The sequence below is a fragment of the Lepidochelys olivacea genome (genome assembly GCF_965140295.1).
Source record: "Lepidochelys olivacea isolate rLepOli2 genome assembly, chromosome: 23".
NCBI lineage: Eukaryota > Metazoa > Chordata > Testudines > Cheloniidae > Lepidochelys > Lepidochelys olivacea.
Window position 1 is genome coordinate 14,589,369 of NC_140433.1, and position 26,209 is coordinate 14,615,577.

General features: G+C 60.0%; 3 protein-coding genes across 7 annotated transcripts in view; 1 reads left to right on the plus strand and 2 right to left on the minus strand.

The window, feature by feature from the left end:
* The first annotated feature begins 1,503 nt into the window (after positions 1–1,503).
* On the plus strand, positions 1,504–8,701 carry GNL3L (G protein nucleolar 3 like). Its single transcript, XM_084612744.1, has 16 exons — positions 1,504–1,606; positions 2,205–2,259; positions 2,352–2,386; positions 2,563–2,664; positions 2,815–2,931; positions 3,176–3,259; positions 3,441–3,576; positions 4,052–4,155; positions 4,356–4,500; positions 4,642–4,729; positions 4,824–5,001; positions 6,636–6,778; positions 6,906–7,042; positions 7,284–7,414; positions 7,781–7,952; positions 8,447–8,701. The coding sequence occupies exons 2-16, from the start codon at positions 2,247–2,249 to the stop codon at positions 8,512–8,514; spliced, it is 1,653 nt and encodes a 550-aa protein (XP_084468870.1). The 5' UTR covers positions 1,504–1,606; positions 2,205–2,246; the 3' UTR covers positions 8,515–8,701.
* LOC311511845 (uncharacterized protein) lies at positions 5,022–12,937 on the minus strand. Of its 5 annotated transcripts, none has more exons than XM_084612746.1 (9): positions 12,644–12,937; positions 12,165–12,338; positions 11,157–11,314; positions 10,724–10,922; positions 10,386–10,482; positions 9,892–10,063; positions 9,536–9,643; positions 9,154–9,281; positions 6,316–6,513 (listed from the first exon to the last, which is right to left on the minus strand). In XM_084612746.1, the coding sequence occupies exons 1-9, from the start codon at positions 12,892–12,894 to the stop codon at positions 6,451–6,453; spliced, it is 1,350 nt and encodes a 449-aa protein (XP_084468872.1). In that variant the 5' UTR covers positions 12,895–12,937; the 3' UTR covers positions 6,316–6,450. The 5 variants fall into 5 exon arrangements, with proteins under 5 accessions (XP_084468874.1, XP_084468872.1, XP_084468873.1 ...); XM_084612747.1 differs by lacking the exon at positions 6,316–6,513 and adding an exon at positions 8,622–8,948 and having other exon boundaries at positions 9,892–9,958; XM_084612745.1 differs by lacking the exon at positions 6,316–6,513 and adding an exon at positions 8,622–8,948.
* A 1,120-nt stretch (positions 12,938–14,057) lies between these two features.
* ITIH6 (inter-alpha-trypsin inhibitor heavy chain family member 6) overlaps positions 14,058–26,209 on the minus strand; it is a 29,604-nt gene continuing 17,452 nt past the window's right edge. Inside the window, exons 8-17 of the mRNA XM_084612923.1 lie at positions 25,107–25,276; positions 24,424–24,540; positions 19,065–19,236; positions 16,881–18,377; positions 16,619–16,645; positions 16,044–16,073; positions 15,772–15,822; positions 15,571–15,684; positions 14,946–15,326; positions 14,058–14,851 (exon numbers count right to left, since the gene is read on the minus strand). Of these exons, the coding sequence (XP_084469049.1) occupies positions 14,622–14,851; positions 14,946–15,326; positions 15,571–15,684; positions 15,772–15,822; positions 16,044–16,073; positions 16,619–16,645; positions 16,881–18,377; positions 19,065–19,236; positions 24,424–24,540; positions 25,107–25,276 (2,789 nt within the window). The 3' untranslated portion in view covers positions 14,058–14,621. The remainder of the gene's footprint in view (positions 14,852–14,945; positions 15,327–15,570; positions 15,685–15,771; positions 15,823–16,043; positions 16,074–16,618; positions 16,646–16,880; positions 18,378–19,064; positions 19,237–24,423; positions 24,541–25,106; positions 25,277–26,209) is intronic.

Below are 26,209 nucleotides of genomic sequence, written 5' to 3' on the forward strand. Positions count from 1 at the left end.
AATGAAATCCCAGCTGGGCTCTGGAATCCCGGTTATTTCCTGAACTCCTGGAGGTGCTTAAACCCCCGGCTGCCGGCTCAGCCCCAGCGCCACACGACCGACCAGCCATCCCAGCGCCAGGGAGAGAACCCAGGAGTCCTGGCTCCCAGCCCCCTGCTCTAACCACTAGATAACAGCGTCTACACAAAGTGGGCCAACCCCGTCTGTGTACAAACGGCCCTTTAGTGCGTTTGCCTGATGCCCTGGGCCTGGGGCCAAGAGCTGTTCCCTGCGGGTGAGGGATCGCAGCTCCTGAGACAAGTACAGTCCAGCAGCGGGATCACCCTGTTTCCCCCTGCCAACCATCTACTGTTAACTCACGGGTGGCTGTGGCGGGACAGCTCCCCCGACCACCTCTGGGGTGGAGCGGCTGGGGAATGGCCACACATAACGCCGCCCGGGGACAACTGACCTGGTGCTGAAATGCAGCCACCTCCGGAGCGAGGCAGGTGGGGAACAGCCACACATAACAGCATGGGGAGGGCTCACCCGATGCAGCCACCTCTGGGGCGGGGTATCTGGGGAACGGCCACACTTAACGCCGCATGGGCACAGCTCACCTGGTGCTGAGATGCAGTCAGCTCTGAAAAGACTGCTAGGAGGATGGGGAAAGGGCGGCTGGTGGGTTAGAGCAGGGGTTTCTGGGCTCCAGGACTCCTGGGTTCTCTCCCAGGCTGTGGGAGGGGAGTGGGGTCTAGTGAGTTGCATCCCGCACATTTTGCAACTTGGGATCTTTATATCTGGGAGCAAAAGCCCCGCATGGCCGCAATTTGGCAGCAAGGCCGCAGGCCGGAGATTTATTTCCTCTGAACAATGTCTGTGACCATAGCGCACGTTTGCAACCAACGCAGGCACCCAGCCTCTTCGCCTCTGGGTGCTCGCCACCCGGCCTGCATGTGCGCTGGGTCTGCAATCGGGGGTCGGGGGGCTTGGTTTGCCGGCAATGGGCCTCTGCAAGGCATGCAGGCCTGGGGATGGAGCCATTTCGATGCATCCATGCAGATTTGCAAGGGATGCGCGGCCCCCCCCCTGCAGATTTGCAAGGGATGCGCGGCCCCCCCCTGCAGATTTGCAAGGGATGCGCGGCCCCCCCCTGCAGATTTGCAAGGGATGCGCGGCGCCCCCCCTGCAGATTTCCAAGGGATGCGCGGCGCCCCCCCTGCAGATTTCCAAGGGATGCGCGGCCCCCCCCGCAGATTTGCAAGCCTGGCGGCTTGGTTTCCTGGCAATGTGCGGGCTGCAGAGTTGCAAGCCCAGGCCCCGCAGGACTCTCCAGGCCCGCCTGCAGATTTGCACCATTTCATCCCATGCAACCGTCACCCCCGCACCCCGGCTTCCAGCTGCGCCCCCCCCCGCCTTTGCAGCTGGAAATCGCAGCCACCTTTTGCAAAGCTCAGAGTCAGCAACAACACGGGGGCGGGCGGGAGCTCCCGCCTTGGGGACGCGCCTGTGCACGAGGCCCCGCCCACCGCGCGCGCACTCGAGGGGGAACAGGAAGTGCCCCTGTGTCGGGAGCGCGCCACGTGGGTTCCAGCTGGTGCCCTGGAAGTGGAACTGCGACAGCCAGGTAGGGAGGAGGCGGGGGGGGGCTGGATCTGGGGGGAGGGGGTGCAGAGGGGGAGGGGCTGGATCTGGGGTGCAGAGGGGGAGGGGCTGGATCTGGGGGGAGGGGGTGCAGAGGGGGAGGGGCTGGATCTGGGGTGCAGAGGGGGAGGGGCTGGATCTGGGGGGAGGGGGTGCAGAGGGGGAGGGGCTGGATCTGGGGTGCAGAGGGGGAGGGGCTGGATCTGGAGGGAGGGGGTGCAGAGGGGGAGGGGCTGGATCTGGGGTGCAGAGGGGTGTAGAGGGGTCTTAGATCTATGGGGCGGCGGGAGGCTCTCTGGGGAGGGGGCTGCAGAGGGCGAGGCATGGGGCGTGAGACCAGAGGGGAGGCTGGATCCCCACCCTGTCCGTGTCTGGGATTTCATCAGATCTCCCCCCCACCCCACACACACACCCCGATTCTCTTCTGGTAGGGACTGCTGTGTGGTGGATCCGGAGGTCACAGAGCTGGCGAGAGAACCCAGGCATCCTGGCTCCCAGCCCCCCCGGCTCTAACGACTAGGCCCCCTCCCCACCCCCAGAGCTGCTCTCCAGGCCCCTGTATAACCGTAATTTCTTCCCAGGTGCTGCTCAGTGGAGACGGCCCTGCGACCTGCTTCGGAGCCATGACCCGGCCCAGTAAGTCCCTAGGGCCGGTGCCCCCTGGACCGGCCTCCAGCCCCAGCCCCCCAAAATATAACATCCCCTTAACTCTGTCCCCTTCTCCACAGAACACGCAAGAGCTGCGAGGAAACACCCATGCAAGGTGAGCCCCAGGATGCCTGGGTTCCTCTCCAGCTCTGGGAGGGGAGTGGGGTCTGGTGGGTTAGAGCCGGGGGGGGGGGGGCGCTGGAAGCCAGGACTCCTGGGTTCTCAATGGGGGGGGGGGGCGCGAGTTGCTGCCTGCTGTGAGGTTATTAACAGGATCTCTCTTTTACACAGAGGAAGGAAGCAAAGGCTCATGGGAAAAAGGACCCAGGAGTGCCTCACCTGTTGGGTTTCAAGGAGTATGCGAAGAAGGAAGCCAAATTAAAGCAGAAAAGGGTAGGGATGGGGGGAGCCTGGACTCCTGGCTTCTCTCCCCAGCTCTGGGAGGGGAGTGGGGTCTATTGGGTTAGAGCCGGGAGGCTGGGAGCCCGGACGCCTGGGTTCTCTCCCCGGCTCCGGGAGTCTGAAGCCTGGCTGTGTCTCCAGGTGGCAGAGCTGAGGGCGCGGCAGGAGGAGGCCCGGCTCAAGGAGACCAGCCAGCGCCGCAGCCTGGAGTCCCTGCAGCAGGACGCCCTCCACAAGCAGCGGGATTTCGAGCAGAAGGTAACATGGCCCCGAACCTCACAGCCCCTCGGCCCCCAGACCGGCCTCCTGGGTCCTCTCCCATTTGGCAGAGGGGAGTAGGGTCCAGTGGTTAGAGCAGGAGGGGCTAGGAGCCAGGACTCCTGGTTCTCTCCCCAGCTCTGGGAGGGGAGTGGGGTGTAGTGGCTCAGAGCAGTGGGGCTAGGAACCAGGACTCCTGGGTTCTCTCCCCCCCCCCCCACTGTTTCGTCTCCTCTCTCGGCAGGAGGCCGGGCTGCAGCAGCTGCAGGGGCACCCGCGACTGGAGAAGGAGGGGTCCCGCCGGGCCTACTACCGGGAGTTCAGGAAGGTCAGTGTGAGCCACATGGAGGGGAAGCCCCCATATCCCCCCCTCCCTGGCGCTCAGTGGGGCCGGACTGCGGAGGGGAGACTATGATTCTCCCCTTTCACCAGTGCTCAGTGGGGCCGGGCCAGGCCAGGCCAGGCCACGGAGGGGACACCCTACTCACCCCCTCTCCTGCTCCCCACAGGTGATCCAGGCAGCTGACGTGGTCCTCGAGGTGCTGGACGCCCGAGACCCCCAGGGCTGTCGCTGCCCCCAGGTGGAGGAGGCCGTGCTGCAGGCCGGGGGCAACAAGAAACTGGTGCTGGTGTTAAATAAAATCGGTGGGTGTGTGGTGGGGGGAACCTGGACTCCTGGGTTCTCTCCCTGGCTCTGGGAGGAGAGTGGGGGCTAGGGGTTAGAGTAGGGGGGGCTGGGAGCCAGGACTCCTGGGTTCTCTCCCTGGCTCTGGGAGGGAAGTGGGGGCTAGTGGTTAGAACATGGGGCAGGGGGCTGGGCCCCAGTATTCCTGGGTTCTATCTTTAGCTGTGGGAGGGGAATGGGGCCTAGTGGTAGGAGCCAGGACTCCTGGGTTTTCTCCCCAGCTCTGGGATGGGAGTGGGGGCTGGTGGTTAGAGTATGGGGGGGTGGGAGCCAGGGATCCTGGGTTCTCTGCTGTCTCTGGGGCAAGTCCTGTGGTGCCTCAGTTTCCCTCCCTGGGGGTGCGAGCTGGGGCTCCTAAGGGAGGAGGAGCCGTAATAGCTGGGTGGGGGAAAGCAGGCAACGCTGGGTTAACCCTTGGTGCTTTGCGCTCCCCAGACCTGGTGTCCAAGGAGGTGGTGGCCGGGTGGCTGAAGTACCTGAGGAACGAACTCCCCACAGTGGCCTTCAAAGCCTCCACCCAGCAGCAGAGCCGGCACCTGGTGAGGGGTTGGGGCATAGGACTTTTCCGGACTCTTGGCTTCTGGGAGGGGAGTGGGGGCTAGTTGTTAGAGCCGGGCGGGGAGGGGCTGGGAGCCAGGACTCCTGGGTTCTCTCCCTGGCTCCGGGAGAGGAGTAGGGCCAGAGGGGATGTAGCTGTGTGAGCCCTGTCCTGACCTGTCTGCTGCTCTCTGCTCCCCAGCAACAGAGCAAGGTGCCCGTGGCCAAGGCCTCCTGCGAGCTGCTGGCCAGTGGGGCGTGCGTGGGGGCCGACTGCCTGCTGAAGGTGCTGGCCAACTACAGCCGTAGCCAGGACCTCAAGACGGCCATCAGCGTGGGGGTCGTAGGTGAGAGACTCAGGCCCTTCGCTGTGGGGGGCCAGGACTCCTGGGTTCTCTGGGAGGGGAGTGGGGGCTGGTGGTTAGAGCCGGGGGTCCCGGCTGCCTGGGTTCTCTCTCTGACTCGTGTCCCTGTTGCTCTTGGTCCAGGCTTCCCCAATGTCGGCAAAAGCAGCCTGATTAACAGCCTGAAGCGGAGCCGGGCCTGCAGTGTGGGCGCCACGCCCGGCGTGACCAAGTAAGCCCTCCTGCCCCACGGCGGGGGTGGGGGTCCGGGCCCCCGCGGGACGGCCCTGCTCCCCCGCTGATGCCCCCTTTCTCCCCCCGCCCAGGTGCCTCCAGGAGGTCCAGCTCGACCGGCACGTCAAGCTCCTGGACTGTCCCGGCCTCGTCATGGCGACCGCGGCCACGGACGCTGGCCTGGTGCTGCGCAGCTGCCTCAAGGTGGAGCAGGTGGCCGACCCGGTGACGCCCGTCCACGCCATCTTGAGACGGTGCTCCCAGGGCCAGGTAGGGGAGGAGGGCAGTTGCTAGGGGGACGGTTGGGGGAGTGCTCAATGGGGCGATGCCACAAACCGTGGGGCCAGCGCCGTCCACCAAGAGACAGGCCCCAAGAAGCACCTGCTCTGAACTCAACCCGCCCAGGACCCAAAAGGACCCATTCAGCATTCTCGAGCCTCCAGGACTCCCGCTTTCCTGCCACAGCAGACAATGGGGCTCCCAGCGCCCCGTCTTCTCCCCACAGTCCCTGTGCCCCCTCCAGCTCTTTCGGGAGCAATGTGGAGAAGTAGCGCTGGTCTTTGAAGACCAAGGGAAATGGAGTATTCACCTGGAGCAGGTGGAGAGTCCTTGGGGCGATGGGAGAGGCCGTATGGGGGAGAGTAGAGGTCCCTGCAATTCTGTCTCCCCGTTGGCGCCGGGGGTCTGTTCTCACCTCCTTCCTCGATAACGCGCTCCTCATGTGGTCAGCTTCCCAAACAGTTGAGTGTTAATGGCCAGGTTGTTGGCTCTTCCATTGGCCGCAGGGTCTTCCGTTGGTCAACGCAAGATCGTCCATTGGTCATTGGGTCTTCCATTGTCAATGCAGGCTCTTTCCTTGGTCGTTGGCTCCTCCATTGTCAACTCCAGCTTCTCCGTTCTTATGTGTAGATTCCAGCCAGTTCTTAACATGTCTGGTTCCAACCCAGACTCCTCAGACTCGAACCCCAGCCCCTCTTTTCCTTGTCCCAGGAAGGAAACTAACACTTTCTTCCCAGTGGACGGAAGTACCTATCCCAGGAAGAGATTTCTCATGGACAACTTTCGGCCAGACAGCCTGCTGCCGTTTTCCGACCAAGAACGTCGATTAGACAAGATCAGAATGTTTCACTCAGTTTGTCAAACTCAGTTACTGAGGTTTCCCTTTTATAAATCATAGTATGCATGATACAACCCTCTGACTTGCTAGCCAGCGAAATGAAACGATGAACAGAAACTCCGGAGGAAGGGCTCATTAGAAGAAGACCATATCAGGTTAACAGACATCACTGTGATCCTCCAATCTGACCCCTCCATATAACACAGGCCAGAAAACTTCCCCAAACTAATTCGTAGAGCAGAGCTTGTCGGAGAACCTCTCGGCTGGATAGAGAAACTGCCAGCAATGGAGAACCCACCCCGCTGCTTGGAACGTTGTTCCGTACTCTCACCGTTAAGAATTGACGCCTCGTTTCTGCTCTGAATTTGTCCAGTTTCAGCTTCCAGCCTGTGGATCGTGTTAGACCAGATTGAATAGCTCGTTATTAGCTCTTTGTGCCCCACATGGGTACCGACAGACTCGGGTCAAGTCACCCCTTAACCGTCTCTCTGTTAAGCGAAATAGACCGAGCTCCTCGAGTTTCTCACTCCCAGGCCGGTTTTCTAACCCTTGGGTTTTTCTCGTGGCTCTTTTCTGACTCGTCTCCAATTGAGCGACAGCCGTCAAGTCTGTGAATGCAGAAGGATCCAGCAGTGGCTGGGTCGGGGCCCCAGCGTGGGGGTGGCCTGTGGGAAGGCGGAGAGGAGATGCGACCGCGGTTGGACGGGGAAGCGAAGAGGGAGGAGAGGGAAGGTTGAGGGGAACCGGGAGCGGTTTGATGGGCTTGTCTGGCTGCTCCCCACCCCAGATCATGCAGCACTACGGTGTGCCGGCTTACCAGGACGTCATGGAGTTCCTAGCGCACCTTGCCCGGAGAAAGGGGAAACTGAGGAAAGGAGGCGTGCCCGATCACGAGAAGGCAGCCAAAGCTGTGCTGAGTGACTGGATGAGGTGGGTGGGGAAGAGGCGGAACGGGGGCGGGGATGCCAGCCCTAATCTGGCACCAGGGCAGGGGACTGGCTGGCGGGAGTTGTGGGGAGTGGCACCCTTTCAGAGCCCCCGTTCTTTCCCCTCCCAGCGGGAAGATCAGCTATTTCACGCACCCCCCAGAGACCCACACGCTGCCCACCCACATCAGTGCTGAGATAGTCACGGAGATGGGCAAGGCCTTCGACTTTGAGGCGCTGGAGCAAGGCAACCAGGAGGCTTTGGCCAGTGAGTAGTGAACATGGGCTGGTAACCTGCTATGCCCCGCTCCCCTCCCAGGGCCAGGACAGAACCCAGGCGTCCTGGCTCCCAGCTGCCACCCCCATCAAGCCAGGAGAGAACCCAGGAGTCCTGGCTCCCAGCTGTGCAATGTGGCCTTTGGGGGGCAGTACCACTTTCTCCCCCTGGGGGTGGGTGGGAAGCAGAGCATCAGCTTACGGTGCCCTCTCTGTGTCCGTTCCCTGCCCAGACCTCCCGTCGATTCCTGCGGGCATCGGCCTCGCCCCCGCCGGTCTCACTAGCGGGGCAGGGTCAGAGATGGAGGAAGAGGAGACGTTGGGAGAGGAAGAAACAGCCATGGACGAAGACAGAGATCTGGAGGTATGGAGGGAGGGGAGAAGCATGGCCCCTAAGCCCCACAACAGGCTCCGCCCACACAGGCATCCCAAAAGTATTCTCCAGAGAGGCTGAAGCTTCAAAGACCCACCCCCTCTTGGTGCCAACAGGAGACTCTTTCTCTTAGCTGATTTGCATAATAGGCTCCACCCCATCCAAGGAATGAGCTCAGGCTCTCTGCAGACTCAGGCAGGTAGTGATCCTTTCTCTCCCCAGCCGTTTGAGCTAGAAACTTCATTTTCTTTTTATCTGAAAGCTGAGATATTAGAGTATGAGGCAGCTGCCCAATTCTGGGCCTGTCCCGTTGGCAGGCCGCCCTCTCATGCCTTACTCTCCGCTTTGTCCCTGCAGCTCGGCCCCGTGACAGTGGAACTGAAGGCTAAGAACAAAGCAGCCGCTGCCGTGGAGAGACCTGTTCCCAGAGCCCCCAGCCTGGAGGAGATCTCAGCCCTAGACCCCCTGCACCAAGGGCAGGGGCTGCGGGCAGCTAGCAGAAGGCGGAAGAAGCAGCAGAAAAGAGCAGGTTGGCGGAGGGGTGCTTAGGGGATTCATCGTGGGGGCATCTGGGGAAGGATGCCGTCCAGACTGAGCAATAAGGGATGGTCCCTGACCAAAGGGCTTAGTCTAGAAATTAATGGTAGAAAGGAGAAACTGAGGCACGGGAGAGGGGACTTGGCCACGGTCCAAGGCAGAGCCAGGAAGAGAACCCAAGGATCCTGGCTTCCTCCCAACTGCTCTAACCACCAGTCCTCCTCCCCTCCCAGAGCCAGGGAGAGAACCCAGGAGTCCTGTGCTCTAGGCCATGTTGTCCCTTGGCTAGGGCTAGGAGTCAATCAGGACTCCTGGGTTCCATCCCCAGCTCTGTCGCGTCTCTTTGTGCCTCAGTTTCCCCTCCCACCCAGGCAGGCTGGAAGTAGGTTTCATGGCAGGGCGGCGCGCAGTGCTCTCTGCTGGCCGGGGCGCGCGCGTCTCACCGAGCGGGGGGGATTCTCACTGCAGCTCGTTTCCCCCCGGCAGAGAAAATCGCCAGCAAACTCTCCGCCACGCTGACGGCCGCCATGAACTTCGGGGCAGCAGGCGACTAGGTGCGGTGCTGGCGGCCCCCGTGAGCCCGGCCCTCCAGCTCCCTCGGGATCGATCGCCACTCCTGGCCGGTGGCGGCCACGCAGACAAGACCAGAGCTGCCGCTACCGAATTGTCAGGCTCCTTTTATTACCGGCTAAAAGCCGCGGCGCGGCACGGCCCGTCTCCATTAAAACATCACGCAGCCTCCCCCTGTCCTGCGTGTCTCACTCAGACCTGCCCAGGCTGGGGAGAGAACCCAGGAGTCCTGGCTCCCGGCTTGGGGTGACATTCACCCAGTAGGAGTCTGATCCCAGGTTGGGCTCAGCAGGATGGCACCTGCCGCCGGCAACTGAGGTCTTCCCCTTCGGGTGCTGCAGAGGGGCCCCTTCACCGTGGCTGGCGTTTGGGGGGGGTCTCTCAGGGCCGGCCGGTGCCGGAGATCATAGCAGCACAGCTGGGGGAAGAGAGACATTTCAGGCTGGTCAAAGCAGGGGGCCAGGACTCCTGGGGTCTCTCCCCAGCTCTGGGAGGGGAGTGGGGTCTACTGATTAGAGCAGGGGAGCCAGGACTCAGGGGGGTGTCTGTGATGCTGGGGCCTGGATCCTGGTTGGTGGGGGGTGAATGGGGGTGTAAGTTGCACCCTGCTGACTCGCACTCACCCCGTCCACTGGCACAGGAACATTGCGTCTCTCCGAGTCCCGTCGGCTGGTGCGTCTCTGCGGCCGGGTGCGCTGGCGGGCCGGGGAGCGGCTCCGGCTCTTGGGGCTGCTGGTGCTGAGCTCCTCCGCTGGCCACAGGAAAGGGAGGTTTGGGTTAGGGGGGCTCCTCGCTCCCACCTGGGGACCCCGGGGTGCCAAGCGCTATACAGGCCCACCTGCCGCTCCCCTCCCAGAGCCAGGGAGAGGACCCAGGAGTCCTGGCTCCCAGCCCCCCCTGCTCCAACCACCAGACCCCACTCCCCTCCCAGAGTGGAGAGAGGACCCAGGAGTCCTGGCTCCCAGCCCCACCCATGTAGCACCCGCAGCACAGTGGGTCGCTCACCCCAGGGGGCTCCTCGTTCCGGCCGGGAGAGGGGCTCTGGGAAGCCCGAGTCGGCGAACTCGGCATTGTCCTGGCTGGGATCTGGGCCCCGCTGGGCCAGCAGGCGTTCTGCATGAGGGAGGGGGGCGTGGTTAGCCCATGCCTCACCCACATGCCCCTGCCCATCCAGATATGCCCCCGCCCTCTTCCCCTAGCTCCACCTTCTTGCCCACTTAACCCCTCCCACCAAGCCTTAGCCCTGCCCATATTGTCATGCTCCGCCCTCCACTAGCTCCGCCCACTGCTTTCACACAGGGACTGTCCCCCATTCCCCTCCTCCTCTAGCCCCTCCCTCCCCTCTAGCCCCGCCCCCATACCTGTCTCCTGCAGGATGTGCTGCATCTGGGCCCGGGTCTCCTGCAGCCCCCGCAGCACCTCCCGGCTCTGCTGGGCCACGTCGCGGTAAGTGAGGACGCAATAGGCCAGGACAGCCAGCCCGGCGCCCACACACAGCCTGCGGCATAGCCCCACCCAGCTGGCAAGGGCCTCCTGGCAGAGGGGGACCTGTCAGAGCGAGGACCCCCGCTCTCCGCCCAGAGAACCCTGGCGTCCGGGCTCCCCGCCCCACTGCCCGGGCTCCCCCGCTCTAATCTGCCAGAGCCTACTCCCCTCCCAGATCCGGGGAGAGAACCCAGGTGTCCTGGCTCCCAGCCCCGCCTGCTCCACCCCACCTGACCCCACTCTCCTCCCAGATCAGGGGAGAGGACCCAGGTGTCCTGGAGACCCAGTGACTGCTGAGCCCGGGGGAGGGGAGGGTCTGAAGTAGGGGTCACCCCAGCTGGGGGTGTCCGGGGGGGTGCCTGGCCGGTACCGTTGGATCGGAGCCGGCCTCAGTGTTCTCCAAGACGAGTCCACTGACCACACGCTCCAGGTAGACGTTGCCCCCAACCAGGCCCAGCAGGATCAACCTCAGGCAGAAGAAATAGGGGATCACGGGAAGGGAAAGAGGGGACAGGCCCCAACCCCATTTGCCACCCCCCTGGCCAGCCAGTCCCTGCCCTGGGGCCAGGTGGGAGCCGGCGCCCCCTAGAGGGGACAGGCCCCAGCCCCATTCCTCACCCCCCTGGCCAGCCAGTCCCTGCCCTGGGGCCAGGTGGGAGCTGGTGCCCCCCAGAGGGGACAGGGCCCTGCCCCATTCCCTGCCCCTACCTGGCCCCAGCAGTGCGCTGGCTGGAGGTGAGCAGCAGGGCGGCGCTGCCGGTCAGCAGGTGGTAGAGGAAGGAGCCCAGGGCTTGGGACTCCCCCACCAGGAAGCGGTGCAGGAAGCTGAGGCGGTTCACGATCTCGGCAAAGGCCAGGCGTTGCCGTCCGGCCGCCTCCTGCATGTCCTGAAAAGCCTCCCGGACACCTGCGGGGAGCCAGGGGCTGTCAGCAGCCGTGCTTCCCAAAGCCAGCAGAGAACCCAGGAGTCCTGGCTCCCAGCCCCCCCTGCTCTAACCCACTAGACCCTTCTCTCCCAGAGCTGGGGAGAGAACCCAGGAGTCCTGGCTCCCAGCCCCCCCGCTCTAACCACTAGACCCCACTCCCCTCCCAGAGCTGGGGAGAGACCCCAGGCATCTTGGCTTCCAGGGACTGGGGTTACCCCTGGAGGAGTCCTGCAGTGTCTGTCTCAGCAGCTCCCCATGGCGGAGGATCTCCTCCTGGGATCGCAGGGTGGCCTCTTGTGCCCGCGCTGACTGCTCTGCCAGCTGGTTGGTCTCTTCCAGCCGCTCAGCTACGCCCTCCGAACTGGCTACCAGCCTGGGGGCGGAGGGGGAAGGGGCGTCAGCACCAAAGCGGGGCCTTGATCCTGCCCCATGCCCCCAACCCAGGCAGTGTGCTACTTATCCACACAGACAGCACTGCCCATTAGCCCCACTCTGTGAGCAACGGGCTCAGGCCCTCTGCAGACTCAGGCAGCTTCCGGCACGCTCGGGTCACACCTGTGAGCAATGGGCTCAGGCTCTTGGCAGCTTTTCTACCCAACCGCGAAAGCTAGAAATGTACCTGGTGTTTTCTGCCCGAGATCTGAGATTCTGGCGCAATCCCTCGACTCCTGGAGCCAGGACCTCATGTAGACCTAGACACTGATGAACTCCACAGTCCGCAGGCCTGGGCTGGAGACTAGCCCACCTCCAGCTCCCCAAATGTGCAGGCCAGGCCCTGCTACACACAAAGCCCCTGCCCCATAGATGCTCCCCCGCACAGTCCCTTCCCATCCAACTCTGGTGGAAAAGATGTAGGGAAAGGCTCTATCCACACCCCATGCAGCCCCCTACCCCCCAGCCCCTCCCCCCACATAGCCCCTCTCCCAATCTGCTCCCCAACAGCCCCCTCCCACCTAATGTTCTCCTTTGTTTTGGGAATGGGGGACACATCCTCATGTTCTGCTCAGACCCCGGCCTCTGCCAGCATCGGGGGGCTGACTAGGTGGGACTAGGGGGGCATCTGCCCTGCTAGAGACTCAGCGAACTCAGCGCAGGATGGAAGCCAGCACCCGCTAGAAGGGAAAGGCCCTGTGTCCCATTCCCACCCCCCGAGCCAGCCAGTTCCCACCCAGGGGCCAGATGGGAATGAGCGCCCCCTGGAGGGGACCCCGCCCCCCGCTCACCTGTGCACGGTGCTCTCAGCTTGCTGCTGCCAGGCCTCGCTGCGAAGGAGGTAGCAGATGCTGTGGGCATGGGTGAAGAATTCAGTGTAGACCCCGAAGGCCACAGGGTCCATGTGCTGGGTGCAGGCCCGGACGGAGCTGCCAGCCTCGCAGCGAGGGAAGGGCCGGCCCGACCTGGCCAAGGGACAGCGGGGGTCTTAGCCAGGAACCCCTAGGCTACCATCCCCGGGGATAGAAATCAGGTGTCCGGGTTCCTAGGCCCCTGCTCTCACCCACCAGCACCCACTTCCCTCCCAGAGCCAGAGAGAGAACCCAGGTGTCCTGGCTCTCAGCCCCCTCCTCCCAGCCTACTAACCCCACTTCCCTTCTATAGTCAGCGATAGAACCCAGGTGTCCGGGTCCCAGAGCCCCCGCCCCCATAGAGACAGAACCCAGGTGCCCCTCTAGCTGGGGTCAGGACCCAGGTGTCCGGGCATCACCTCTGCAGGTGGCAGTGGGCGAAGGCCAGGGCGATGCGGCTTTGCTGCTCCTCTCCCAGCTGCTGGCAGCCCCCGTCCAGCCTGCCCAGGGCCCCCGCCCAGCAGGCCCCCAGCTGCGGGTGCTGGGCCAGCATCTGGGCCTCCCGCAGCCGGGCACGGCCCTGGGCCAGCAGCCCTGGGTCTGGGGGAGCCAGGCCCTGGGGGGCAGGGTAGAGGCAGAGCATGAGGAGGAGAGCTGGGGGCAGCCCCATGGGGCTGGGGCTGCAGGGGCAGACAGGCCACTGGGGAGAGTCAGGAGAAAGGGTCGGGGGGGGGGTGGGGCCACTGGGGATTAAACACTTTATGGGGGCGGGGCCACTGGGGGTCACACCCCTTCTCATTGGGGCGGGGCCACTGGAGTCATGCTCCTCCCATTGGGGGCAGGGCCTGAGGGGTTAAACCACTTATGGGGGCAGGGCTAATGGGGTTACACCCCTTCATATGGGGGGTCACTGAGGCCACACCCTCTTCACATTGGAGGGCGGGGCTATACCCCTCATGGGGATAGGGTCACTGGGGTTGCACCCCTTCTCATGGGGGGCTGGCCACTTGGGGTTACACCCTCTCATGGGGCAGGGCCCCTGAGACCTCTATGGAATCCACCCCCCTTTTCCTGGCGCAGATGGTACATTCTGTCTCAGCTTTTCCCTTTCCCCCGCCGGCCCCCGTAGCGCTCAGGGGCTGGCCCCTCCCTTTGCAGGAGGCGGGGTTGGGTCACAAGGTCGATTGCCGCCAAGCGCTCGCTGCTTGGCCCGTGGAGCTTCAGCGCCATCTCGTGGCCCGGATGGACGTTGGCTTGTTTACTGCTGGAGGGCATGAAGCTAAGCAGGAGCCAGCGAGTTCAGCGCATGGAGGGGGTCCAGGGGAGATGCCAGCCCCTCCCCCCAAACTGTCCAGTCTCTCCTCATTAGTTTGCATGAGCCAGCTGCACCTGCGGACCACTGCTGCTCTGGGACGAGAGTGGGGTCTTGTCGTTAAGGGGGGTGGGAGCCAGGACTCCTGGGTTCTCTCCCCCACTCAGGGAGGGGGGCTGGGAGCCGGGGTTCTGTTCTGTTCTCTCAGGGACCTTCCATCTACCTTAAATCTGTGTTTTAGCCTTCTTGGGAATTCCACCTTAAATTGCAGGCTGGCCCTCAGGGGAGGGTCCACCTTACATCTGTGAGCTGGCCACCTGGGGAAATGCCCTGTGACATCTGCCAGCTGTGTGTGCACCAGATGGTGATCTTTCCCCTGAACCTCCTGAGCTGTTTGCCAGCTAAGACTCCCACCTTCAGCCAAGGGGCTGCCCAGCTGGGAAAATCCCCCCTTCAAGCCAAGATTCTCATAGAACTGTAGTTAGAATTGACCTTACAAATTAAATGACCTACACCCCATATCATGGGGGGAACCATGCTGAACAGATGAATCACGCACAATTACATGGGAGAAAAATCCACGTTACATCAAAAACCCGTATCCATTCCACCTTAAATCACCACATGGCACTGGGGAAGGAAATCCAGCTTAATTTAAGGACTCATGTTCATTAATGGGAAGGTGGGATCCACCTTCATTCAGCAAGTGTTTTGGGCAGGGGGAGCTTCCACCTTCAATCCACAGTCCATGGCAGGTAGGGAGGATTCCACCTTTAATCCACGTGGTGGGGAAGGAGAATTCCCTGTGAACTCCACAAACTGCAGGAAACAGGGAGAAGGAGGATTCCACCTTAAATCCATGATCCGAAGGGGTGGGCGGAAGGAGGATTCCACCTTAAATCCACGATTGGAGGTGGGGAGGGGCAATTCCACCTTAAATCCACGATTGGAGGGGGGAGAGGGAGGATTCCACCTTAAATCCACAAGCCGTGGCCATGACCAGGGCCCAGGCGGCGGCTGCGGGGTCAGTCTCAGCAGCAGGACACGGGGCAGCCCCCACCCTGCCCAGGCCACGCCCCCTGGCCTCACGCCTCCAGCGGATGGGGGACCACGAAGGCGCCGTAGGCCCCGCCCAGCAGGGCCTGCACGTCGCCGCCCTTCACCAGCCAGCAGGGGGCCTGGTGGGCCGGCAGGGGCGAGTCCTTCAGCAGCTTGGTGACCCGCGTGGCCGGCACCGTGGCCCCGCCCCTCTGTAGCCGGGTGGGCTGCTCTCCGGCACCCGGCTGCAGTCGGATGGCCGCGTTCTGGAACTGACCTGCAGGGGGCAAGAGGGGACACAGGGTGAATGGGGGGAGCCCCCTGGCGGCCGGACAAGTGGGGCAGGGAAGGGGGGGCCCGGAGCCCCTTACCCAGCAGCCCGTGGGCCTGGGCCGAGAGCCCGCTGCCGTCCAGCACGTAGAAGCCCAGGTGGTCTCTCTGCAGGCGGCTGGGGTGGCTGTACCGATGGCGCTGGACCACGAACTCCAGCCCGGCGCCCAGCCGCAGCGTCGTGTTGGCACCCGGCCCCACCTGCACCCCCAGCCCGGGGCGGCTGACCCAAGCCGGGCGGCCGAAGGGCAGATCCAGGGCCCCCTCCCCCTGCAGCGCCACGCCCTGGAGCGTCACGGTGATCACGTAGTGGAGCGGGGCAGGCCCCACCAGCACGGTGATGGCGTCAAAGTAGGTGCGTGGCCGATCCGCCGTGCCCGGCCGTGGCGGGGCGCCAACCAGGTGGCCGTGGACTGACAGACCTGCGGGGAGAGAGCGCAGGCCACGCTGCGGTCACTGAGCTGTCAGGGATCCCCGTCTCCTCCCCATCACTCGGCCCACCATCCCCATGGCACCACGGCTGCCCCGGGACCTCCTCCTGGATCCCCCCCGCTCGACCTCAGAGCCGGGGAGAGAACCCAGACGTCCTGGCTCCCAGCCCCCCTGCTCTAACCACCAGCCCCGCTCCCCTCCCCGGGGCGCTGAGCTGCGGGGTGGGGGTCTCACCGCTGGGGGGGTCTGTCACCAGCTGGAGCACGTCTCCTGGGTGCCCATCCAGCGTAAAGCACAGCGTCTCAGCGGAGCCGGGCAGTCGTGCCACGAAGTGAGGGTCTCCATCCACTGCAAGGTAGAACAAGGGGTGGAGTAAGGGGGGGAACCAGGCTGCCTCCTCCCCCAAACATCACCTGGGTGTCTGGGCAGCCTTACCTGAGGAGGAGAAAGTGAAGAATCTGGCACCAGCCAGGTCTGCCATGCCATCTAAGGGCGGGGGAAGAAGAGAGGGTTACAGCCAGTTGGGTGATGGAGCTTTCCCCCCCACCCCGATCCTTGGGCATCCTCTTCTCTCTCCAAAGCACCATGGGCACCCGCTGGCCAGGCCTGGCAGAGCCCAGAGCGACCATGACGGGCAGCGGCTGAGAGCCAACAGGAAACTGCCAAGTCTCCCCCTGCCCTCACCCAGGCCCAGACCTGAAACATACCTGTGTCACCGTCCTGTTTCTCTGACAGGTCTGGAAGGGAAAGGCAGAGTCAGGGTGGGGGTGTGAGGCCATCTGGCAGTCAATGGCAAAGCTGACTCGCTTAGCATGAGAGGCTGGATGCTGGCACCATGCCCCCGACCCTGGCTCCAGCCCACTCATAGTGGCTGCAGAATGTCAGCGGTCAGTTTTTAAAAATATTCAGTTTCTAGCTCTCATGGTTGGGGAGCAAAGGTGGAAAATGGGACCAGTGCCTGCCTGAGTCTGCAGAGAGCCTGAACCAATTGCTAAGTGATGTCCTGGAGGGTTGGGGTGTCATCTCAGTGCCCCACCCCTTAATCCCTGCCTTGCCCCTTCAGGCTTCAGTGCAGCTGTGTGTGGCAGGGAAAAGGACCTGCCCAGTTCTCAGCAGGCCTTGCTCACAGCCCCCAGGAACTACAACTTCCAGAACTCCTGGTCTTAAAGAGCTAGGCCGAGTGGGATTTCCCTTAAGGGCCAGCGTGCTGGTAGACCCCTCCCCACAACCTGCCTGGCTACCCCACCCAGGAGAGAGCGCGTTGGCCTGGTTGTGGTGTTACCTGAGTAGTCTTCATAATCCAGGACACCTGTAGGGAGAGAGAGACAGAATGAACATCCATGCAATTCTGGGAGGGGGGATCCCGGCAGTCGGGGAGGCAGGCGGCGGGGGAGCACAGGCCGGGGGGGATCAGGCTGAGATCCCGGTGGGTAAGGAGGGGGCAGCATGAGGAGCACAGGCCAGGGGGGAGTCGGGGAGGGATCCCGGCCACGGGAGAGGTGGGCGGCATGGGGAGCATGGGCTGGGGGGGATGGGATCCCCACCCTTCTCTCCTTTGGCCACCACAAAGCTGTACACGGCCGGCGGGTGGCGGGACTCCACGGATTCCTCGGCCGTGTCCTTTGCTGACAGCAGTTCTGACTCTGCTGGCGGCAACAGCAGCAGCCACTGGCTGAGGTCGGTGGCAGGTGGGATGGATCCCACGGCGGCCGGCGTGCCCCGGGAGCCCTCAGACTCCGCCCTGTGGTGGGGGGCAGCCGTGCTGTTGCCAGTCCAGGCGTCTGTGATAGTCCGGACCGTGGGAGCCGCTGTGCCCCACGAGAAGGGGGCCCTCTCTGTTCTGAGATGTGGCTGGCGCTTGGTGGCCAGTTGCGGGGGCGTCTCCTGCTGGCCGGAAGGGGGTGCCGTGGCTGATCCTGGGCTCGGCGGCAGATGAGCTGTGGCCCTGGGGTTCCCAGCTTTGGGTGTTTTTCCGGGTGTGGCTCTGGCTGCCTTGGTGACACCGTGGGCTGTGGGAGGAGCTGGCGTGGCCGTGGCCGTGCCAGGTGCCGGTGTGGCTCGGGCTAGTTTGGAGGCGCCCTGGGACGTGGCAGGTGCTCCTGGGACGGGCACGGCTCTGGCTAGGTTGGGGAGGCCTGCGGCAGCTTTGGTGCCACTCCCAGGCAGCGAGGTGGATGTGGCCCCCAGAGCGGGCCTGACTCTGGAAGCTTTGCTGGCACGGTGGGCCACCATGGTGGCCAGGGGTGTAACAGGAGCCCCTGGCGTGGCCCGAGCCGTGGCACTCTCCTCCTCCTCCTCTTCTGGCTTGACCACCACCAGTGAGGTGACGGGCGTGACAAAGTTATACTTCAGCGAGAGGTTGGTGGCCTTTTCAGTGAGCAGCCGGCGCGCAGCAGTGTCGTTGGAGTGGAACCGGGCCTGGAGCTGCTCCTGGATGGTGAAGTAGGCCCAGAGGCGTTGGACGAATTGCCCGATCTGCCCCAGGTCTGGAGAGCAGCCGAACGGGGCGGCCTCCGTGGCGTTGGCCGAGATATCGTTCTCCAGGCTCAGCGGCCCGACGTGCCCATGGCCTGCAGCCTGGACCTGCAGCTCAGTGGCCCCCGGGGCCAGCCGTCCGGCCACCACCAGCTCAGCGCCCCGGAAGTAGTGGGGGAAGAGCGTGCGGGTGAGGTCTGCGCCGTCGCGGTAGGAGAGGGCCACGTCGGACAGCAGCGGGCTAGCGATCTCGTCGTAGAAGCCGGCGAGCTGCAGGGCGGCATCGGCGTCCTCGTAGATGCGCCGGGCGATGCCCCGGTTCTCCAGCGCCAGGCGCCGCAGCAGCCCATAGTCAGCATCGTCCCCAAAGGCCAGGCCAAACAGGGAGACGGAGCCGCCCAGCGCCTGCCGGGCATTGGCCAGGATGCGAGTGCCTGAGGTCACGCCCACCGTGGGCTCCCCGTCCGTCAGGAAGATGAGCAGTGGGATCTGCCGGGGGGATGGCTCCGGCGGGCTCTGGATCAGCACCGAGGCGGCCTCCAACAGGGCTTTGTTGATGTCGGTCCCTGAGGAGGAAAAAGGCAGAAGGATCTGGATTTGCAGCCTTGTACTGAACCCCACTCCCCAAGTCGGGGAGAGAACCCGGGGTCCTGGCTCCCAGCCTCCTCTGCTCTAACCACTAGACACCATCCCCCTCCCAGAGCCATAGAGAGAACTCAGGAATCCTGGCTCCCAGCCCCCCTGCTCTAAGCACTAGACCAGTGGTTTTCAAACTGTGAGTTGGGATCCCAAAGTGGGTCACGCCCCCCCCTCTGAATGGGGTCATCAGGGCATCAGGGTGGGGGAGCTCGGGCTTTGGCCCCCATGCCCAGAGTGGGGGGGCTTGGGTAGACTCAGGGTTTGGTCCCCCCTCCTAGGGTCGTGCAGTAATTTTTGTTGTCAGAAGAGAGTGGTGGTAAAATTAAGTTTGAGAACCCCGCACTAGACCCCATTCCTCTCCCAGATCCAGGGAGAGAAGCCAGGAGTCCTGGCTCCCAGCCCTCCCCCACCCCGACACCCCTCTAGCCCACCCAACCCCACTCCTTCTACTGATTTGTGCTCCACTGTGTTATGATAATTTCTAATACAGTACAATTTCTGCATCCTGTGGGGAGTGGGGCAGGAGCCCTGGCTGTGGGGGGGGAACTCCTAGGGGGCACTGTGGGGAGCGGGGCAGGAGCCCCAGCTGCAGGAGCCCCCCCGCAGTGACTCACATCCATCAGCTTCCATCCTGTGGACGTAGTCCTTGGCGGTGCGGACATTGTGGGCCGTGGCCGGGATGGAGCGCCTGGCCTTCCACACATGGACGGTGTCGGAGAAGGTGATGATGTTGAAGCAGTCGTCCGGGTGGAGGTCGCTCAGGATGATGTGCATGGCCTTCTTGGTCTGGAGGCAGAAACGCAGCATGGCTGACCCTGCTTGGGGGACATCTGGGGGGTGGGGAGGTGGGGGGCAGGGCGAGATTGGAGGGACAGGGTGGAAGGGGTGGATTTCAGTGAGGGTTTCAACGGGGAAAGGGGGCACCAATCGGTCTGGCTCCGTCGTTTCGTTTCATCGTGGGGTGGCGTTACACTGGTCTGCGTTACGTGTGCTATGCGATACACAAACACGTACTAATGTGTATGGGGGACACCCTCACACCCAGAATTCTACCTAGAGAGAGAGAATTCGCTCTGTACCATAGACTCCCTCAGTTTCCATTACAGAAACTGAGGCCGGACGAGTTGCATCGAGAGTGCTAAAGGAATTGGCGGATGTGATTGCAGAGCCATTGGCCATTATCTTTGAAAACTCGTGGCGAACGGGGGAAGTCCCGGATGACTGGAAAAAGGCTAATGTAGTGCCCATCTTTAAAAAAGGGAAGAAGGAAGATCCTGGGAACTACAGGCCGGTCAGCCTCACCTCAGTCCCCGGAAAAATCATGGAGCAGGTCCTCAAGGAATCAATCCTGAAGCACTTACATGAGAGGAAAGTGGTCAGGAACAGTCAGCATGGATTCACCAAGGGCAAGTCATGCCTGACTAATCTAATTGCCTTCTATGATGAGATTACTGGTTCTGTGATGAAGGGAAAGCAGGGGATGTATTGTTTCTTGACTTTAGCAAAGCTTTTGACACGGTCTCCCACAGTATTCTTGTCAGCAAGTTAAAGAAGTATGGGCTGGATGAATGCACTATAAGGTGGGTAGAAAGTTGGCTAGACTGTCGGGCTCAACGGGTAGTGATCAATGGCTCCATGTCTAGTTGGTAGCCGGTGTGAAGTGGAGTGCCCCAGGGGTCGGTCCTGGGGCTGGTTTTGTTCAATATCTTCATAAATGATCTGGAGGATGGTGTGGATTGCACCCTCAGCAAATTTGCGGATGATACTAAACTGGGAGGAGTGGTAGATACGCTGGAGGGCAGGGATAGGATACAGAGGGACCTAGACAAATTGGAGGATTGGGCCAAAAGAAATCTGATGAGGTTCAATAGGGATAAGTGCAGGGTTCTGCACTTAGGACGGAAGAACTCAATGCACAGCTACAGACTAGGGACCGAATGGCTAGGCAGCAGTTCTGCGGAAAAGGACCTAGGGGTGACAGTGGACGAGAAGCTGGATATGAGTCAGCAGTGTGCCCTTGTTGCCAAGAAGGCCAATGGCATTTTGGGATTTATAAGTAGGGGCATAGCGAGCAGATCGAGGGACGTGATCGTCCCCCTCTATTCGACATTGGTGAGGCCTCATCTGGAGTACTGTGTCCAGTTTTGGGCCCCGCACTACAAGAAGGATGTGGATAAATTGGAAAGAGTCCAGCGAAGGGCAACAAAAATGATTAGGGGTCTGGAACACATGACTTATGAGGAGAGGCTGAGGGAACTGGGATTGTTTAGTCTGCAGAAGAGAAGAATGAGGGGGGATTTGATAGCTGCTTTCAACTACCTGAGAGGTGGTTCCAGAGAGGATGGTTCTAGACTATTCTCGGTGGTAGAAGAGGACAGGACAAGGAGTAATGGTCTCAAGTTGCAGTGGGGGAGGTTTAGGTTGGATATTAGGAAAAACTTTTTCACTAGGAGGGTGGTGAAACACTGGAATGCGTTACCTAGGGAGGTGGTAGAATCTTCTTCCTTAGAAGTTTTTAAGGTCAGGCTTGACAAAGCCCTGGCTGGGATGATTTAATTGGGGATTGGTCCTGCTTTTGAGCAGGGGGTTGGACTAGATGACCTCCTGAGGTCCCTTCCAACCCTGATATTCTATGATTCTATGAAAACAGGAGAGGCTATATACATTTTATTTATAGAGTGACACCTAATCTGTGCATATCAAATACCCCTATAATTAGATCCATTATAATGGGATAGTCACATTTTATGTATATGAGCGGATGCAGATCTACAATTCTAGCACGTTATATTCACTTATGTCCTGGGTATGTTATATCTCACATATACACATACATCGACACAGTGTTGTAGCCACCACGTCGGTCCCAGGATATCAGAGACACACGATGGGCAAGGCCCTATCTTTTATTGGACCAACTTTGGTTGGGGAGAGAGACGAGCTTTCAAAGAAGTTGTTCCAATAAAAGATAAGACTCACCCACCTTGTTGCTCTGACACACACGAGCACAGTCTTGTTTTCCTACAAGGTATCACTGACTCTACAGACCCCATGTTCTGTTTTATTTTGGCTGATTTTCAACCCATTTCGTTCAAGCATGCACATCCATCTCTGAACAGTCTTCCGGTTCCTCTTTGCCACACGAGCCCTCCATCATCTGCGAAAGGGACGCAGCAGGGTGCCATCCTCTGGACGCATCGAGCACCAAAAAGTGCATCGTGCCAAGCCCCGACGTACTCCCCCTCTAGCTCGACATGGTTCAGTTTCTGCAGCACCACGGCAGCGTTCTGGAGGAATCAGATGTAGTCTTCAGGGATTGGTTTCCTTCTCCTGCACCACTAGATGACTCCCCTCGGAACGCGGTCATAAGTGTTCTCAAGAGCGATGAGTACCACGTGCAGGGTATGTCTCTTCTTTCTCTCCCTTTTCCCCCCAGTCTTAGTGCAAAGCCAGCGTCCATCGTTGACTCACCTGGCGTGAATCCAAATTGATTATCACTGCCCTTTACCACTCTCTTCGTAGTCACTTATCAATAACTTTCTCCCAGATCTTCATATGAGGTCTATGAGTTCATCACAGTCTTGTATGTCTCCTTTTCTCTTAAATATTGGTAGGAATGTGGACGTCCTCCAGGCAGCAGGCATCTTCTCAGTCCTGATGCCATTTAACGGCTGTGCCAATAAAAGCAATCGTACGTGCCCCAGCACTTCCATACTTCTGCTGATCTGCTGCTATTTTTCCTGGTGCTCAAAGCTTGTGCCACTTCTTCTTCCAGGACTGGTGCTGCCAGCCCCTGGGGTGACTTACAAGGTTTAGAAAACCTGACCTCTGAGGAGCGATTACAAAAACTGGAGAAAAGACGACTGAGGGGGGACCTGATAAGTCTTCAAATCGGTTCCGGTCTGTTAAAGAAGACGCTGATCAATTGTTCTTCATGTCCACTGAAGGTAGGACAAGAAGCAATGGGCTTAATCTGCAGCCAGGGAGATTTATATTAAATAGTAGGAAAATGTTTCCAACTCTAAGGGTAGGTAAGTTCTGGAACAGGCGTCCGAGGGAGGCTGTGGACCCCGACACTGGAGGTTTTTAAGGACAGGCTGGACAAACCCTTGCCAGGGATGGTCTAGGTTTACTTGGTCCTGCCTCAGTGCAGGGGGCTGGACTTGGTGACTTCTTAAGGTCCCTTCCAGCCCAACATTTCTGTGATTCTACGGTTCTCTTGGGTTCTCTTCATTCATAAGACTTTCAAAATAATTTCTCCGCCCTTCTATAATCTGTTTCTCATTTATTAACATATTTCTGGTTTCATCTTTAATGACTTTGATCTCACCAGTGTCTTTAGTTCTCTTACTGGGGGGCTTTGCCAGTCTGTGTATTTTTCTCTCATCCTCCTGTTTCAAGATGGGTATATAAGCCTTCCACAGCCTTAGCGTTAGCAGCTGCCACCTCTTTCTTCAATATCCTTTTGGCTTTTTTCCACTACTGAAAAATCCTGCGGTTGGAGCATTGCTTGTCACAGTTTTAAACACCTTTTCTTTTCCTCCACGGCCTCTTGAACTTCCTCATTTCACCAAAAAATCTCACTGGGGAAAAGGAGTCTTGTTTTCGTTTCACCAGGCAGGCACTCTATACATTCGCGATGTTTGCTTGCAATAGGATTCCACCCTGATACGTATTTTCTCTTAGTTTATATGGATTAGCGGATTTAACATAGTATATTGCTTCAACAATGATGAAACAAGCGTTTCAACAATGTTTCATTTTGACTTTATCCCTTCATTTCCTTTAGCCTTTTCTATTATTATTAGAACTCAGCAAATCCCTGATTTTTCACTTCAGAGGCTGAACCAAAAAAAAATTCAGGAAAAAAGGGTTCTGGGTTGAACGAAACATTTTGTTTTAATATTTCAGAATGAACAAACCCAGCTAAATTTCAAAACAAAACCTCAAAACACTTAAAAAGAAAAGGAGTACTTGTGGCACCTTAGAGACTAACCAATTTAGTGAAGTGAGCTGTAGCTCACGAAAGCTCGTGCTCAAATAAATTGGTTAGTCTCTAAGGTGCCACAAGTCCTCCTGTTCTTTTTGCGAATACAGACTAACACGGCTGTTACTCTGAAACCTGTCAAAACACTTAGTCGACTATTTTGCATTTTTTTCCCAGCTGAAACAATTGGCCGAATTTGGTCACATCTTTCAAGAACTATTAAACCCAAACATTTCACCCACCTCTTACACTCATCTGAATGTGAAGAGTCAGATTCCTGGGTTTTTCATGCCTTTGTGATCTAGTTTGCCCTAGATCTAGATTTGCCCCCAAATCCTTCCTAGAGCGGAGCTGTCAGAAGAACCTCTGCCAGTGACGGAGAATCCAGCACAATCCTTGGTCACTTGTTCCAGTGGGTGATTCCCCTCCTATTTACACCTTATTTCCAGTCTGAATTTGTCCCGTTTCAACGTCCATCCACTGGATCTTGTTAGACCGTATAGAAATCGATGTCATACATGGAAATATGAGCTCTGTATTATGTTTATCCTCCACTGTGTTATATTGAAGATCTCAGATTGCTTCACACCATCAGATGCAAAGGACCCAGTGTTAACGCCTGGAATTTTTTCAGAATTTCCAGCCAGTGTCAAATTTCGAGATCTCAACTCCGAAAGAAAACGGAAATTTGGCATTTCAAACACGGAGCTGTTCAAACGCGGAGCTGACAGATTTGAGGGGGATGGAGCAGAGTGCTGGACTGGATAATTGTCTAAAGGAGCTGATGGATATGCAAATTAGACCATGGCTTCATCTGCATGGATGTTGACCCATGTCCTAGGAGGCCTGCTGTTGTGGGGGTGGGTGCTTCCTTTTCTGTGGCCCCACCTCAGATCTCCTGGCTGCCCCCTCCCCTCTGCTCAGATTCCCCCACCCCACTGGTCTGGTCTATGGGCGATCTCCCCCTGGCATCTCCACCCTCTTACCTGCTTCATCTTGGTGCCATGCATGGAGCCACTGATGTCGATGACAAACACCACATTCTTCTGCATGGGGGGCAGGCCACGGGGAGCGAAGTAGTGAACGAAGTAGCCATTGTAGATCTGCCAGAGAGGAAAGGGTGCGGGGCCGAAGGGCTGAGGCTGCGGCTGCCCAGGGCACAGGTGTGGCAGCGAGAGGAACCCATGGGACAGGCAGCGGGTGCCTGTGTCCACCCTTCTGCCTGGGCATCCATCCCTCACCACGCACACTGTTCCCTCCCTGACTCCCCATACATACCCCTTCTCTCCCGCCCACAGCCCTCCATCCCTCGCCCCCCCACCCTTCACCCCCAATGCCTCATCCATCCCCCCACACCATCCCCTCCGTGCTTCCCCATACACACTCCTTCCCTCCCGCCCACAGCCCACCATTCCCCGCACACACTGTCCCCTCCCAGCCTCCTTCTACACACCCCATCCCTCCTCCCTCACACCCTGTCCATCCATCCCCCCCATGCTCCATCCCTGCCTCCATCCCACACGTCCCATCTATCCCTCCCCGCCATACCCCTCCCTCCACCCCAGACGTGTCTATCTGCCCCCTTCTGCTGTGGGCTGTTCCCTGTTCTCTACTCCATGGCCCTCATTCCCCGCCCAACCGTGAGGTCTCAGCTCCAGCCACCCCTCACCTGCACGTCCCCAGCCACATCTGGCATGGCCACGTCGTACTGCACCACGAAGTCCCCCAGGATGCCTGAGCTGGAGAAAGCCACCTGTTCCTGCGGGGTGGGGGAGAAGACAACCCAGGCGCAGTGGCTCCCCTTCTCCACCCGGGTGGATGGCGGCACATCGGCGTCCCCTGCGGAGAAGCCGTGGTCATCAGGGCTGGACGGAGGCTGGGAGACGGGGACCCCGTGGCACATGGGCTCCTGCCCTGAGAGTTCTCCCCACAGACCTGACCAACTCATTCCACCACCCCCAGCCCATCTCCCTCAATGTCCTGGAAGGAAACAAAAAATCCTCACTGGTGAAATGCCAAGACTGGAGGGGGTGGGACATAGGGAAGGGCCAGGTCATGGATACAGAGCAAGCTGGGTGGCCGCTGGGCGCAGGCGAACAGCGTGGCTCCGTGGAAACGCGTCCCTCTGGGAACAAGGCGTGCTGGCCCGCCTTACAGGCTGGGTGCCTCTCTCCTGGTAAGCAGCGACCTAAAAAAGACTTGGGGGTCGTGGGGGAGAATCAACGGAACAGGAATTCCCAGTGCGGCGCGGGGGCCCAAAGAGCTAACACTGTATAAACCGGGGACTCTTGAGCAGGAGCTTTCCCCTCTGGATCTGGCCCCGGTGCAACCGCTGCGGCTGGACTGCTGTGTCCAATCCTGCTGCCCACACTTCAAGCGGGAGGATGATAAATTGGGGAGGGATCAGAGGAGGGCCACGGGAATGATACAAGGGATAGGGAGCCAGCCTGAGAGCGAGAGACTCCCAGAGCTCAATCTGGTTCGCGTCACAAAGAGAAGGCAAAGGGGTGCCCTGATCCCCGCTAGAAGTCCCTACACGGGGCACAAATATTTAACAACAGGCTCTTCGATCCAGCACAGGGCGGCCTAACCCAATCCAACAGCTGGACGTTGAAGCGAGAAATTCAGAGAGGAAATCAGGTCTCAGTTTTAACAGTGAGAGTCAATAACCATGGGATTGGGTTCCCAAGGGTGTGCTGGATTCCCCAGCACGGGCGACTTTTCCATCAAGACAGGATCTCTTTTTTGTAAGCCCTGCTCTAGGTGTGATTT

Bases quoted from the DNA above. Each gene is read 5' to 3' on its own strand.
- LOC311511845 (XM_084612745.1), bottom strand. From the start codon at position 12,894: ATGGGGCTGCCCCCAGCTCTCCTCCTCATGCTCTGCCTCTACCCTGCC. The intron at 9,282-9,535 runs GTGAGCGACCCA...TCCTGTGGCCAG, and splicing joins GGAACGAGGAGCCCCCTGGG to CGGAGGAGCTCAGCACCAGC. The intron at 8,949-9,153 runs GTGAGTGCGAGT...CTCTTCCCCCAG, and splicing joins TTCCTGTGCCAGTGGACGGG to CTGTGCTGCTATGATCTCCG.
- GNL3L (XM_084612744.1), top strand. The intron at 2,932-3,175 runs GTAACATGGCCC...CTCTCTCGGCAG, and splicing joins AGCGGGATTTCGAGCAGAAG to GAGGCCGGGCTGCAGCAGCT. The intron at 5,002-6,635 runs GTAGGGGAGGAG...TCCCCACCCCAG, and splicing joins GACGGTGCTCCCAGGGCCAG to ATCATGCAGCACTACGGTGT.